The sequence below is a fragment of the Cibotium barometz genome, chromosome 62 (assembly GCF_041138505.1).
Source record: "Cibotium barometz isolate CiBa-2024 chromosome 62, ASM4113850v1, whole genome shotgun sequence".
NCBI lineage: Eukaryota > Viridiplantae > Streptophyta > Polypodiopsida > Cyatheales > Cibotiaceae > Cibotium > Cibotium barometz.
Genome location: NC_141107.1, coordinates 25,956,301 through 25,970,325, shown reverse-complemented (window position 1 = coordinate 25,970,325; position 14,025 = coordinate 25,956,301). Strand labels below are relative to the sequence as shown.

General features: G+C 41.7%; 3 protein-coding genes across 6 annotated transcripts; all 3 read right to left on the bottom strand.

Moving 5' to 3' along the window:
• Nucleotides 1–316: 316 nt before the first annotated feature.
• LOC147604297 (uncharacterized) lies at nucleotides 317–6,167 on the bottom strand. Of its 3 annotated transcripts, XM_086795184.1 has the most exons (10): nucleotides 5,578–6,167; nucleotides 4,574–4,885; nucleotides 4,337–4,459; nucleotides 4,201–4,253; nucleotides 2,246–2,387; nucleotides 2,027–2,122; nucleotides 1,502–1,573; nucleotides 1,119–1,155; nucleotides 899–985; nucleotides 317–726 (listed from the first exon to the last, which is right to left on the bottom strand). In XM_086795184.1, exons 1-9 carry the CDS (start codon nucleotides 5,944–5,946, stop codon nucleotides 927–929), a joined length of 1,263 nt encoding a protein of 420 aa, XP_086651310.1. In that variant the 5' UTR covers nucleotides 5,947–6,167; the 3' UTR covers nucleotides 317–726; nucleotides 899–926. The 3 variants fall into 3 exon arrangements, with proteins under 3 accessions (XP_086651310.1, XP_086651309.1, XP_086651311.1); XM_086795183.1 differs by lacking the exon at nucleotides 1,119–1,155 and having other exon boundaries at nucleotides 5,578–6,156; XM_086795185.1 differs by lacking the exons at nucleotides 1,119–1,155; nucleotides 2,027–2,122; nucleotides 2,246–2,387 and having other exon boundaries at nucleotides 4,197–4,253; nucleotides 5,578–6,153.
• Nucleotides 6,168–7,270: 1,103 nt separating this feature from the next.
• Nucleotides 7,271–10,503, bottom strand: LOC147604295 (uncharacterized). The gene is made up of 3 exons (XM_086795664.1): nucleotides 10,384–10,503; nucleotides 9,983–10,183; nucleotides 7,271–7,934 (listed from the first exon to the last, which is right to left on the bottom strand). The coding sequence occupies exons 1-3, from the start codon at nucleotides 10,501–10,503 to the stop codon at nucleotides 7,578–7,580; spliced, it is 678 nt and encodes a 225-aa protein (XP_086651790.1). The 3' UTR covers nucleotides 7,271–7,577.
• On the bottom strand, nucleotides 7,934–9,193 carry LOC147604296 (uncharacterized). 2 transcript variants are annotated; one of them, XM_086795626.1, is made up of 3 exons: nucleotides 8,606–9,190; nucleotides 8,159–8,477; nucleotides 7,934–8,071 (listed from the first exon to the last, which is right to left on the bottom strand). In XM_086795626.1, the coding sequence occupies exons 1-3, from the start codon at nucleotides 9,130–9,132 to the stop codon at nucleotides 7,952–7,954; spliced, it is 966 nt and encodes a 321-aa protein (XP_086651752.1). In that variant the 5' UTR covers nucleotides 9,133–9,190; the 3' UTR covers nucleotides 7,934–7,951. The 2 variants fall into 2 exon arrangements, with proteins under 2 accessions (XP_086651752.1, XP_086651751.1); XM_086795625.1 differs by having other exon boundaries at nucleotides 7,934–8,477; nucleotides 8,606–9,193.
• Nucleotides 10,504–14,025: the final 3,522 nt, after the last annotated feature.

The window sequence follows — 14,025 nt, the reverse complement described above, 5'->3', positions numbered from 1 at the left end:
TTCTCTTCCCATGATCTTCACATTTGTTAATTTAATTATCTGTACCTTCTCAAAATTGCAATTCTTGAAAGCAAAATACTAGTGTCCTAATGGCCGGTCTTCACATTACATTGTTTCCGTTTGGGATTTGAGAGTGGCCATGACATCAACACATCTTGTTTGATGGAGCTATACATGGAGAAAGAACCCCCAAAAGCATAATTCCATCCTGGCAGGTTCGAACCGAACAACCCATGGGCAATGTACTAGAATCCAACTGTGAGATTTAAACCCACCATCTATCCCATCCAATTGTTGTACACCTAAACTATAGAGAAAAAATTAAGGCTCTTTGGTTCAATTAACTTGATAATAAAGGGTTAAGCACAATGGTGGCCCTTCCCCCTTAATCCTCAGTTTATCTTCTGCCTTGACCCTTACTATTAATCTGGACGTGTAAAACCACTACAACCAAGGACTTCTCTTCATTAGCAGAGTCAAAAGGATACACTGGGGAGACAAAAGGTGTGGACTATGTGCATACCCTTAAAAAAAGCAAGCCATGCTAGGAAAAGAACCCATCCTTTGTAAGAGGCATATTGTCTAGACAAAGGCTTCCCTTTAGAAAGTCTGCACTGCAGAATTTCTGGAGGATCTCACGTCTAGAAAAGCTTCCAAATCATTGACAAGCCGTGGAGGCCACCTCCGTGTATTTCTAACCCAAGCACGGTCTTTATACCTGCCATCCTGCACACATTCAAAAGTTCATAAAAGGGAGCTCAACCTTCGTTCTTTTAGTTTACATGCCACCTTGCAATACTTATGATCTTTTGCCTGCTAAGCTCTTCACCTCCCCCGTGCTCTTGGCAGCACAACAATGCCGTTGTGCATGTGTGGGTGTATAACGAGTGTTCAATACCTCGAGCCGTCCCCAGTTGCTCTCTGCTTCAGCTGTCGACCCCTCCGCATACAGGGAAACTGCAAGAGCTGCTCGCATGTCTGGAAACTGTAGAGTGAAAAATGTATAAGCCCTCATCACAAAACCACTACATGCTGAATGGAACTTTTTTCTCATAATGACAAAGCATGTGCATTGATGAGTTCATAATATGTATTGATCTGCATGCGCATATGTTTACCTTGGGCATGTGCATAGGTGCCTGTACATCTGCACACCTGCACATGCCACAAAGGCATGCATGTTGGCACACGTTGTGTTCGCAACATAAGTGCAGAAATGCGGAGAGTAGTGGTTTCCTAGATAGAAACCAGCACTCGTGTATGACAATCTACATGTATAGGTGCAGAAGTACATAGAGTAGTATTTTTGTGGATAGAGATAAGCACTCGTGCATGACCCTCCACATCGAGCAAAAACATGAATTAGGTGGTCATTCTTGACTGAGAGAAGCACACAAACACGAGCACGCAAGCATATATATGCATACATGCATATATATGTGATGTGAATGAGCAAAAATGTAAATTAGGTGGCCATTCTTGACCAAGAGAAGCCACAAACCTCTGGATATTTTCGAAGTAGGGATCGAAATTGCTTCACCGCTTCATTCACTCTCCCAACTTGATAAAGAGCCTGGGAGGCACAAACAGCAAAGTCCTTTAAATAGGAACGCAACCCCCAATGTATGACTGAATATTCCAAAAGATAAATTAAATTCAGTGTGCACACCTGCATGCGTGCACGTGCAGCTATGTGTGTGTGTGTGTGTGTGTGTGTGTGTGTGGAGAGAGAGAGAGAGAGAGAGAATGAAATGAAATGTTTATGTCATAGCCAAGCCAGCAGACCAGATATAATCCATATGTCAGCACCAAAGTGTGACTCGAACCCTGGATCTCTCAACTAGGAGCCCAATGTATAAACCACTATGCCAGCACTCAACACAGAGAGAGAGCCAAGCCAGAAGAGAGAGAGAGAGGGGGGGGGGGGGGGGGGGTTCCCTCCTATTTGGAGGGTAAATATAATTTTTTGTGTGAGTGTTTTGGTTTCTCACAACATCTTGTTTTCTTCAAAGAGAGAGAGAGAGACCAATGCATAGTTTGCAGCAGCAAAGGAGAACACTGGAGCTAGCTCAACTGCTTTGGCATAACCTATCAACGCCTCCTCCCATCTATTTTGAGCTGCCTACAGACACCAGAAAGCAGATCAATATAGCAAGCTTCTTGACTTTATATGGAAGAAATGCTTCAAGCAACATTTGAAAGGGCTCCTTCTGTGATCCAAAATCTTCAATAGTTAAAAGAGCACCTTCACATTCCCAAGATTATTCCATGCAGCAGGATCATTTGGTTCTGCCCGAAGCACTGCCACATAATCAGCAGAGGCCTCATCATATCGTCCCAGACTTTCTAAAACTACCCCACGATTCAAAACAGGGTCCACTGCATACCTGCTTCAAGCGGCATCACAGACACAAATGAAATCACCAAGACATCATACATTGCTTTTGACTCTTATCTTGCAACTGAATCATGATGTTGAACTGTGAAGTCTAAATAACATGAAAAGATAGCTATACGAGGTGAGAAAAGGAAGAAGTCTTGAGTATTCAGGTACTCTTGGTGTGAGAAAGCAATCAATATGTCTATTGAGGATTTAGGGTTTTGCAGAGAAGTGCAAGTGATTGCTTAGTAAAGTCACTCTCAATTACCTAAACAGTCCGGTGCATTGGATAGCCTCTCAACTTCGATATATATTACAGCTTCTTCTAAATCTTTCAATTATACTGATGCAGAAAGACTTCAGCCCACCCTCCTAAAAACCTCCATCGTCATCCTCATCATGAATACACCAACTTTGTCTTGACCGGTGACTTCAGCCCACGCTCCTAAAAACCTCAATCATCATCCAACTCTGGCATCACGAGGAAACACCAACTTTGTCTTGCTGCTGATGCTTGCAGGATTACCCTTGGACATCGGGGACAATCCATAAAAGGTCAATGGCTCTAGATGAAAGGTTTCAATTGATGAAAGCACTTCTTCTTAGATGTCATCTGAGTAGAACTTCAAAAACAGCTAGTCTCCTTTGAAACTCATGTTTAATCTGTGACTGTCAACTTCTTTTACTTGCTTCTGCCCAACCTAAGCATGCTATGGCTTCAACAAACTCATGTTTAATCTGTGACTGTCAACTTGTTTCAAAGAAGGGGAGAATAATTGCATGAGTTTGTTTGTTAAAGAAATCTCAGATGTTATCTTGACTAAGCTGTCTTCTGGTTTGTCTTTAATGGGAGAACGTGATCATAGGATAGAGCTCTTTCCACGAACACAATCTGTATTAAAGAAACTAAACCAATTGATCCTCGTAAGGAGAAGTCGACTCACTTTTCAGGGGGAAAGAGAAAGATTAATTTGACTTTCCTAAAATGGATTTCCATGTTGGACGTGTTACCATGCTTTTTGACTCCATAAAATCTGGGCAAAACCACTTTTTTTCAGAGGTTTTGCGAGTTCTTAGAAACGTTTCATCCTAGAAATATTTCAAAGGTTTCGTAGGCTAAAAACAGGTTTTTTTGTTTCTATGATACACAATAGACAAGACTGAAGTGACCAAAACTGATGTATATTGCTCAAAACATGAAAATATATATACAAAGAAATCTCAGATATAAACTTCAAATCTGCACAGTGCATGATGTGCAAGGCTTGCATACGAAAGGTTACTCGAGGTCTGTTTTGTTGTTATCCACATGAGCATGAACTAATGCTTATGAGAACTGCCTTCTACTATGTCTGCTGCCCTTGACCTTGTCTTTAGATAATGGATGTGACCCTCAACCTGCCCTCATATAGTGGACTGAGGGCTGGTCAGCCAACTACCAACTAGGCCAACCAATCACGACTAGCAACAATGTATCCAAAAGCTGTCCACATTGTGCCCAACCATGGGGGCGCCTAGTTGCCCATTGTATGGCTACGCTACCCAAAATCCCTATCCATGACCCCATTGTCCGGCTACCCAAAATCCCTATCCATGAGCCCAAATGCGACCTTTAGCCCAATAGGCGGTTGCGATAGAAGACCATATCCACGTGCATCCTGATTCAGGTATGCACATGCCACGTGAAACCAATGGTATGGGACACTGTAACATGTCCCGGAGTTTTTTGACACGTGGTATGCACAATCGTTGCATGTTCACAACAGCTAATATGTATGAGAAAAAGCGGTAGACATGGCTGTCAAGTTTTGATTACCCACGGAGCAAGCATGATCGATTTGTCGTAATCCTCCAAAGCCTGTTCCAGCTTCCCCTGCACCACACGATACACTTTTTAGCTAGATCCCCCCACAAAATGCAGAGCAAAAATCAGAGTCCAAAACTTCAAGTCCTAACCTGCCGACTGCGTGCATTCCCCCGATTTCCATATGCTCTTGAGACAATGTCCGAAACCCACTCTGCTTTGAGTGATCCATACTTGTCAATGACCAAAGTCCATAATTGTTCTTCTTCAACAACCTGATAAATGAAGTGCAGATACCAGGTGAGTTATAGGTGCCAAATAAACTCAATCAAGACAGTGACCTGACCACAGATGTGTGCCAACTTCCAAGAATTCCCAAAAGGACTTACCGTAGGAGCATTCAATGCCTTCTCAAACGTGACTGCAGCATCCCGCAAACGCTCGTCGGTAGGATCAAAGGGCTTCCTCGGTGCTTTTGATGAATCAATGGTAGCAGGCATAAGAGCATGGGCACTTCCCTCCCTTGTGACACTTCCAAACATGTAAGCTAAGGACATAAACATAGGTGTCCCTAAGACGCGTCTTCTTGTAGTTTCCCCTTGCTGTCTTGATCTCTCTGAGACTTGATTCCATGACTCCTTTATGTGCTCAACAGGAGCTGCAAGCACTTTCTGAAAATCTGAAAAACCTGGATCCACTGCCTGATAGATCGAACTTAGAACTTGTTAGTTTTGAATATTCATGCCATGATGTCTGCACAAACCTGCCTGATAGGTTCTGTGTGTGTGGGCATGCACACAATAGTATATTGTTTGTGTATGTGTAAGAAAGTAGGAAGCTGAATCTTTCAACTCACCCCTTCAAGGTATAAAATAATCCTGTGATACACCTAAAAGCAAAGCTTGTGGAACAAGATATTTATTTTTAAGAATTAGGGATTAGCAGCCAACTACAGGAGATTGGGTTGCATAGCCCTACAAGTGAGTTGAATTATGGTTGATTACACTTGCTAAGTATTAAGGGATAAATCTATATACGCCAAATGAAGGGTCACATTTAAAGGGAGCATTGTCAGCTTTGGGTCTCTTATCGAGTCTAGCCCATTGGTGCCATCAATCTTGTAAAAGGACATCCTCAGAAAATACTTTCTTCAGTCTGAGGAAATACTCAACCACATGTTGTGACATGTACGTGGATGCGAGTATGCATGCCCCCCGCCCCGGCAAATGTCTGGCATCATCAAATGGATGTGCTAAAGATACTTGATCATATGTAGTCTGCCAGACATACTGTGGTGCCCCAAATTACTAGCATAAGGAATGGCTCAACCATGACAAATACTGAACCAAGTGCCACAATATTGAATCTAACAAGGGTGAGAGAGTCTACTTACATTGGGGTCTGTGGGGAGGATTGGACTAGGGTCGGGCGGTACTCCGTTGTCTCTTTGCTCTCCATTGGGCACCTCCTCTGGTCTAAGCTCCGGCTCCTCTCTATAATGGGTTGCCCACACCCGCTTGAAGAGGAGCTGTCTCCAAAAGCTAGGGCTAAAACTGGCCTCTTTACCATCTCCTGATGAGGACACACGTTTGGCGCGTGACCTGCGGCATGGTGGGTATCCAGGATTGGGCTGGCTTGCCTTTGTTATGAGCTTGGTTTCCATAGCCGAAGACAAAGAAGACACACACGCAGCACGCCCCCGGGCAAGGGTTTCCATGGTATGGTGATGAGGAGAAGATGCAGGAATTCCATTAGCGTGCATATTGATGTTGTTGCAGTGTCTTGCCTGGCTCTCGCCACTCGTGTGTAGGAAAGAGACCGTGTGTGGGTGGCTGTTTATATTCAGTTCAGGCTCTAGCAGATAATGATTCCATAGGAGGAAACATAAAATAAGGCACTTGTTGATGATAGCAACGCTTTACACATTAGCCTTGATGGGTGGGCAAGACGTCCACACACATTCGCTCATACAACCGGGTGCGTGGACGGGCGGGCGCACAGACGGCCGGGGAGACTCTCTTTCTCCTCAAAGAATGGGCGAGGATTTCCCCTCCAAAAAAAAAAAGGAATGGACTGGGGAGATCTCCCTGTGTATTTCACAAGACCATGCATGATGTCCAAATGCATGGACATGAATTCGCAACTAAGCAAGTGGAATGCTTTGTTCACCCTTTACATGGTGGGTTGTTTGTCCTTTTCTAAGAAGGAAAGGACTTTTGAGAAGAAAAGGTTTCATGGTGGCATTGAAAAGGAGACTTGTCTCGGATAAGTTGGAATTTGAGTGCACATCACATATTTTGCCAAAGCAAGACGATCAAGGTTTGCAACTATAAAGCTAATGCCAAGGATGATGCCGTCCCCCTACGCGCCCACAACAAGAAAGCAAGGTGATCTATGAGAAGAGCGTAGGGATTATGGAGGTTTACATCCTAGGTGTCCCAAGAGAATGTGGGAACCAAGTGGATGAGGTCTAGGGGAGAGAGAAATCAAAGCATTTCAAATCAAAGTTTGTTGCAAGTGCTGGTTGCAAATTTATTCTAAAGAGAGCTCTATGCATAAGCTAAGAGCCCTTATGCATAGAAGGCTCTACATTATGGATAGAGGTGTCTTATGGATAGAAGGCTCTACATTATGGATAGAGCTCTATGCATAAGCTAAGATCCCTTATACATATAAGGCTCTACATTATGGATAGAGCTTTCTTATTCATATTTATTTTCATATATAACTCATGTTTCTTTGATATGTAGGTCTTGCATCTATCTTGTGTAGCCTCTATTGTCCCTCTCCATTCTCTTATGGTAAGCTCTAAACCCAACGTTCTTTTTTTTAAAATGCCACACCCGTGGATGCTATGGGAGTATGCAATGAAGTAGATTTGCTATGTACATAGTAACCTGGACCGGCAGAAATGGTCGGTTCGGACCGGGTCGGAAACGGAGTTTCCGAGTTTCCGCGAGGTCGGAAACGGCAAGAAACGGAGTTTCTTTTGAATTTATTTTAGACATGTAAAAAACATGCATAGAGACATCCTATTAAATAAACTTATGTCAAGAGATGCAAAAAACATGCATAGAGACCTCAAACAAGACACATCAAAGACTCAAGTGGACATTAGAATCATAACACTTAACAGAATGTAGATAATGCCAAATGGACATGTATGATGTCGCGGCAAATTCATGTGAACCATAAAAAACTAAAGGCTGAAGGCCGAAGCATACATAGCAAGCTGCAAATTGTGATCATAATACATCATACATATCAGCAATGATCATCAAACTTGGGAGTCAGAGGTTCAAAAACTACAAAATAACCGACATGCCGGCTGTCCATAATCCCTAAGGATAAGAAAAACTAAACAAAAAACATGGAACATCAGTGAATCAGTGATCACTGCTGAGCCTCATCTGAAGCACCCGAGGAGTCTGAATCCTCCTGAGAGTCCTCATGGCTCTCGCGTGTGTCCTCACTGCAAGAAGATGAGTCCTCTCCAGTAGCCTCCTCTCTAGCAGCACTAGTACTAGCTGCAGCCGGCCTCCCTCTCCTACGACGACCACCACGTGTGTCGTGAACTGGTGTTGTGGCCTCCTCGTAAAGCAAAGTGTAAAGATCTCGGTCCTCTTGTAGAATTGTGGGAATATCCCGCACCTTCTCAATGTCAATCTTGTCGACATTCACTTGCATTGGCTCAGGACCCATAGCTGCCCGCTCAAGAAGCTTCAAGTTACAATTGCAGAAAACAAGACGCTCAAGTTGGGCTGTAGTCAATGGGCTGTAGTCAACTTGTTCCTCCTCTTCGTATGGTAGAGCGCCCATGTGCTCCAATTCCTCTCACAAGTTCCAGAGCTGCAATCTTGTGAGAGGACTCGAATGGCAAGACGTCTCTGTTCAAAGAGCAGATTTAGGATTAGTACATTATACAAATAAGAGGTGTCGCCGTTAAAGCTTAAGCGGAGGGACTTCTTACTCACCAACGTAGGCACACCATGTCCATATTTCTCCCACCATGAGACCGCCGGCTGAAGCTGCGTTTCTCGAAGTTTTGCAGTAGGTCTTGTGAAGTAGCCAGTGTTGTTGCGGAAAGCAAGGAGATCATCCTCTAAGCATCGCAACATCTGCAAATTGCCACCACACCATTTCTCCACATAGGTTTGGAAGTCATCGTTTAGCTCCTCACACTCAAGCTGATCCTCGCTACGCCATAGAGGATGCAACACATGAGCCACAGCATGGATTGGTCTATGAAACCAAACCCAACGGTTTTGCCAAATCTGCTTGATCTCCGCGATTCTACAAGTTACAAGTAAAAAACAAAACCAAAGAAAGACTTTAAAGTTATAACTTAGAAAAGAGCCAAGACAAAAAGGCAATTTGGCAAAGGCTCATGAGCCATGAGTCATGAGCGAAGAAGTACGTACCTCTCTACAGATAGGTAGGCATTGTTGTCTAGTGCCTTCCCGATCCTATCCATGTACTCATAAATGAGGCCTAGTGTACTCCCCTCCATGTCCGTGATGCGCAAGACCGTGTAGATGAGATTTAAGGTCTTCACTAATGCCTCTGCCTCTTCCCACCATGCTTCATTGAGGATCTTGCGTCTAAAATCCACAAACTTTGGGGTCATACTCTTACCCGACTGGATCCATGCATCACAACTAATAGTGCGAATCAGATTTGGCCGCACACGAAGAAGCCGCTCAAGCACTATGAACATGTATGCAAACCTCGTAGTGGATGGCTTGAGAAGCTCCAAGGTACTATTAGCCTTGTACATGCTCAAAACCTTTGGTCTTTGTGTCACAAATTTGACAATGCTCCTCGCGGTGGCAAAGATTTCACTGACCCAAAAAATTCTCCCCAAATCCTCAATCAATAAATCAAGACTATGGGAGGCACAAGGGGTCCACACAATTGTTGGGAATGCATCCTCCAACATACTCCCCATGGAGACACAATTGCTTCCATTATCCGTAATAACCTGCACAACATTTTGTGGGCCAATCTCCTCAATCACCTTCTTGATGTGTGTCCAAATAAAGAGACCTGCAAACGGTGAGACCCGCAGCCGATGCATCAATGGCCTTGTAAAACATGGTGCCTTTGCAACAGGAGATAAGCACATTATACACATTCCTCTTGCGTACATCTGACCATCCATCACATAAGATAGTGCAGCCATATTTCTTCCATGTTTCTTTCAACGTACATCTGACCATCCATCACATAAGATAGTGCAGCCATATTTCTTCCATGTTTCTTTCAAAAACTCAAGCTGGCCTTCTACGTTGAGTTTCTCCTTCTTTAATTCTCGTGTGCGGATTGTCTGAGCCGAGGGACCCTCCCACGGCTAACGGCCCGCATGGTCTTCTTCCATTGTATGGTGCGAGCCACATTGAAAGAGATAGCACACCGTATAAACAAGCGCGTGACCTCCCTTGTTGCCTCCTTCATGGCTTGCTTTTGCAAGCCTGCTGTAATGCTTGCTCTTTGCAATGAACCCTTTGCAGGCACTTCCACACTAGGTAAAGGTGTCCTCTTTGCACTAGGGCCCTCACCCACACTCGAAGATACATCTGTCTGGCTCTCAACTCTAGTCCTCTTTGAAGAGGCCACTTGGCTCGAGGATGCTTCACCTGTTGCATGTGCTGCCATATGTTGCTCACCAACATCCAAACCAAGGCGTTGCTTTCTCCAACCCTCAAGTGATGCCAATACATCGGGCGGCACATTTTGACATAAAGCGACATCTTTGCCTGGGACATGCCCCAAATGGTCTTTTACCCGGGTCACTGAACCTGTTTTTTCATATCCACAAAAATTACATTTCCACTTGCGGGAACCCCCACCTCCGACATATCCATCCCCTTTTGTTGCATACTGCCAATAGGGATCTGTAGGCATAGTGAGACTTGAAGTTGAAAGCACTTACCCTCGAGAACACTTGCCCTTGGAGGCTTGGAAGTTGGGCCTTGAAGCCGTGAAGAATGGGCAGCCACCTGTGAGATTGGAGAGCAACTGCAGAGTACAGGCCTTGGAGCCTTGTGGGGGGCACTGGGGGCAAAGGCTTGAGCCTTAGGGCCTTGGCCTTGAGCCTTGGCCCTTTGTGGTGAAAAGGCGCAAGGTTCGAAGAAGCGCAGCGCCGCAGGAAAGGAGAGCGAAAATGAAAAAACGCACGCGGCCCCCCCCCCGTCAAAACCTGAAAAAAAAAATACGCGGAAACGGCGTTTCCGCCGGCCTGCCGTTTCCGGAAACGGCCGAACCGTTTCCTGGGGACGGAAACGCCGTTTCGTGCTACTATGGCTATGTACATGCACATGGGGGATGGGGCCTATGCACTTGGACTCATTTACATGTGTACTTTTGGGGCCTTGGGCTATATTAGGCATAGGGCTATCCTTTTACGATATAGACATCTATGTCTATATTAGGCATAGGGCTATCCTTTTTACGATATAGACATCTTTTGGGGGCCTTGGGATATATTAGGCATAGGGCTATCCTTTTACGATATAGACATCTATGTCTATATTAGGCATAGGGCTATCCTTTTACGATATAGACATCTATGTCTTCTTGGAGCTCATGCCCAAGCTTCCATGGTGACTTTCACCCATGTCTAGATTTCCATGTAAACGACATAATGTGTCTCTCGACTCTATGTTAACGAGTCTCTCTTTTTCTTCCCTTCTTTCATTGGTATCAGAGCTTGATCTTTGATCCTAGTTTAGGTTTTCTTAATCTTGGATTAGTGAAACCCTAAATTCTGTGTTTCCTTGTTTTTTTTGTCAAATTTAGGAGTTTCAACCATTTAATGGATTATCTCTTGGTTTTGATCTTGGTGTTGTGTGATTAGAAAGTGATTTGAGCCTTAATCATTTTCGAAATTGATTTTTACATAGTTTTCAGATTTGCTAATTTCTTGAATTAAGAAGATTAGCAATGAAATTTGTGTTAATCATTTTTGAATTTATATTAATCAAACCCTCATCCATTTTACTACTTGATTTCTTGATCTTCTTGATCTTCATTTCGTGAAATTTTCTTTATTCCCAAAATTAGGGTTTACAAAAATTTCAGCAACTAGTTTTGAGTGATTTCTTGCATAATCTTGCTTAGGGAACATACTTTTTCAAAGATTAATCCTCCTTACAGCCTATAAGATTCCTCCCTCCAGCTTTTGAGGTGTACAGGTGTAAGAACGTCCCCTTCTGATCTTATAATTATTCCCCTCTCTGAAATAAAAGAAAGATCCTGTTTTATCCTGTTTTGACCTAGAGAGAGAAAATGTCTAGAGGGAGGTAGTCCAAAATTGAGATATTTTTGGATATAAAAATCCTCCTAGTGTCTAAAATGGTTTCCCCTGAAACAGAAATTCAAAAAGAACTTTCCAATATGCAATTAGAATTAATTGAAAAATAAGTATAAAGGACCTTAGCCTAAGGGTCTAGATTTTCAGAAATTTTTGGATTATGGTCCAATTAAGGTTCTTATGGGCCAATAGGATCAATCCAAGTGTGGGGAGGAGATAAATCCAATTTATAAAAGAAAAATACCCGAAAATGAGTAAATGCCCACATAAGATGAAGAGTTGACTGAGTACAAGGTTTATTAGTAAAAAACTATGAATATTACTAAAAAATGAGATATTTCGGGTATAATGATTCAATTTTGACACCTTGGTAAGGAGAAGGGGGCTCTTCAAGGAGGTGCCTATTTCACATGTGTGGTGGAGTTTTAAACTCAAAAATATTGTGATATTTTTATCTCTCCTCTCTACTAGATCAAACCAAATCAAAAGGGAGCCAAATCTTGTCCAAATTCAGCCAAACTGAACCTGGAAAAATCTAGAACCTAGTTGGACTTGGTTAGAGGACTCCCTCACCTATAAATAGATCCTTAGCTCTTTGTAAAAAAAATATGAGAACTATACCATGCCAGTATTATACTGAAATAATGATATTTTCTATTATTCTCTATAAATTGAACAGATTGGAGCTTCTTTCTCTCTTCAATCTTCCTTGGAGTCTTCATCAACATACCAAACCAATTGATTGGTTGGGGACCTCTACTTTGATTAAAGAATCAAGCAATCTAGGAGGTAAAGAGTGGTTTACCCATATCTATCCATACATTCATATCTATCACTTCACATCCACATAAATTCATGTCACATCACATCTCTTTACATCACATCACATTCTTTCACATACACATCCACATCACATTCTTTCACATACACATCCACATCCATTCTTTCACAAACACATCCACATCCACATCCATTCTTCACATAGAAATCCACATCCATTCTTCACATACACCTTCACATCCATTCTTTCACAAACATATCCACATCCACATCCACATCCATTCTTCACATACACATTCACATCCATTCTTTCACAAACACATCCACATCCACATCCATTCTTTCACAAACACATCCACATCCACATCCACATCCACATCCATGTACTTCCCATCTCACCCTTTCACATATCCTCTCATCTCATTCACATCCACATCCATTTCCATTACATCACATCTTATCACATCCTATTTTTATCTTATCACATCCATTCACATCCTATCGCATCCCATTTACATCCTATTTTTATCTTATCACATCCATTCACATCCTATCGCATCCCATTCACATCCTATCGCATCCCATTTACATCTTAAATCACGTCCATTCACATCTTATCGCATCTCGTTTACACCTTATCACATCCATTCGCATCCTACATCCTATCACATCCCATTCACATCTTATCACATCCATTCGCATCCTATCACATCCTATTCACATCCCATTCACATCCTATCACATCCTATCACATCCCATTCACATCTTATCACATCCATTCACATCCTATCACATCCCATAAACATCTTATCACATCCATTCACATGCTATTCCCATTTAATAGCTTTTTCTAGTTTGATATCGATAATGGGACTTTTTCTAAATTTCTACCAATTGCTTGGCCTAATTAAAGGTTCTTTTTTTCTCGATAACTATTTCCATATTCCTTCTCAATTCTTCAATTGAATTATATTCAATATTCCTTTTTTGAATAAAAGAATTCATGGGATTTGTAAAAATCAATTCTACCCATATTTTCACTTTTGGTAAATAATCATAAATTGAATTATACTAAAAATTCCTCTTCTTCCCATTTAATTTCTTGGATCTCAATTACCATGGGAATTCCTCTTTTTTGCATTTAATTATTTGCATTCCAATATCATGGGAATTCCTCTTTTATCATCAAATATTTCTCATAAAATAAATTCATCTAAAATAAAATATCCATTATTTCAATATGCTAGGAATTTCTCTTTTCCCATCTAAATGATGAAATTCCAAATGTCATAGCTTCCCATCTCAATGATGGAATTCCAAATGTCATAGGAATTTCTCTTTTAACATTTAAATATTTCTCATAGATAAAATAAATTTATCTAAATTTCTTCTTTGAATTTAAATAAAATATTCATTAATTCCAATATGCTAGGAATTTCTCTTTTCCAATTCCAAATGTCATAGGAATTCCTCTTTTAACATTTAAATATTTCTCGTAGATAAAATAATTTTATTCAAAATTCATCTTTGAATTTAAATAAAATATTCATTAATTCCAATATGCTAGGTTGATAAATTTCAATAATTTTGAAAGCATATAGTTTAGTAATATCATATGATAGAATAACCATTAATTGGATCACTATCCAATTATGGACTTGATTTCCTAAATTTTCCATAAATTAAATAGCATAAAAGCATTAAAAAGCCACTTCTTTGGCCTCTAATTTGTCAAACATAGAAATTACT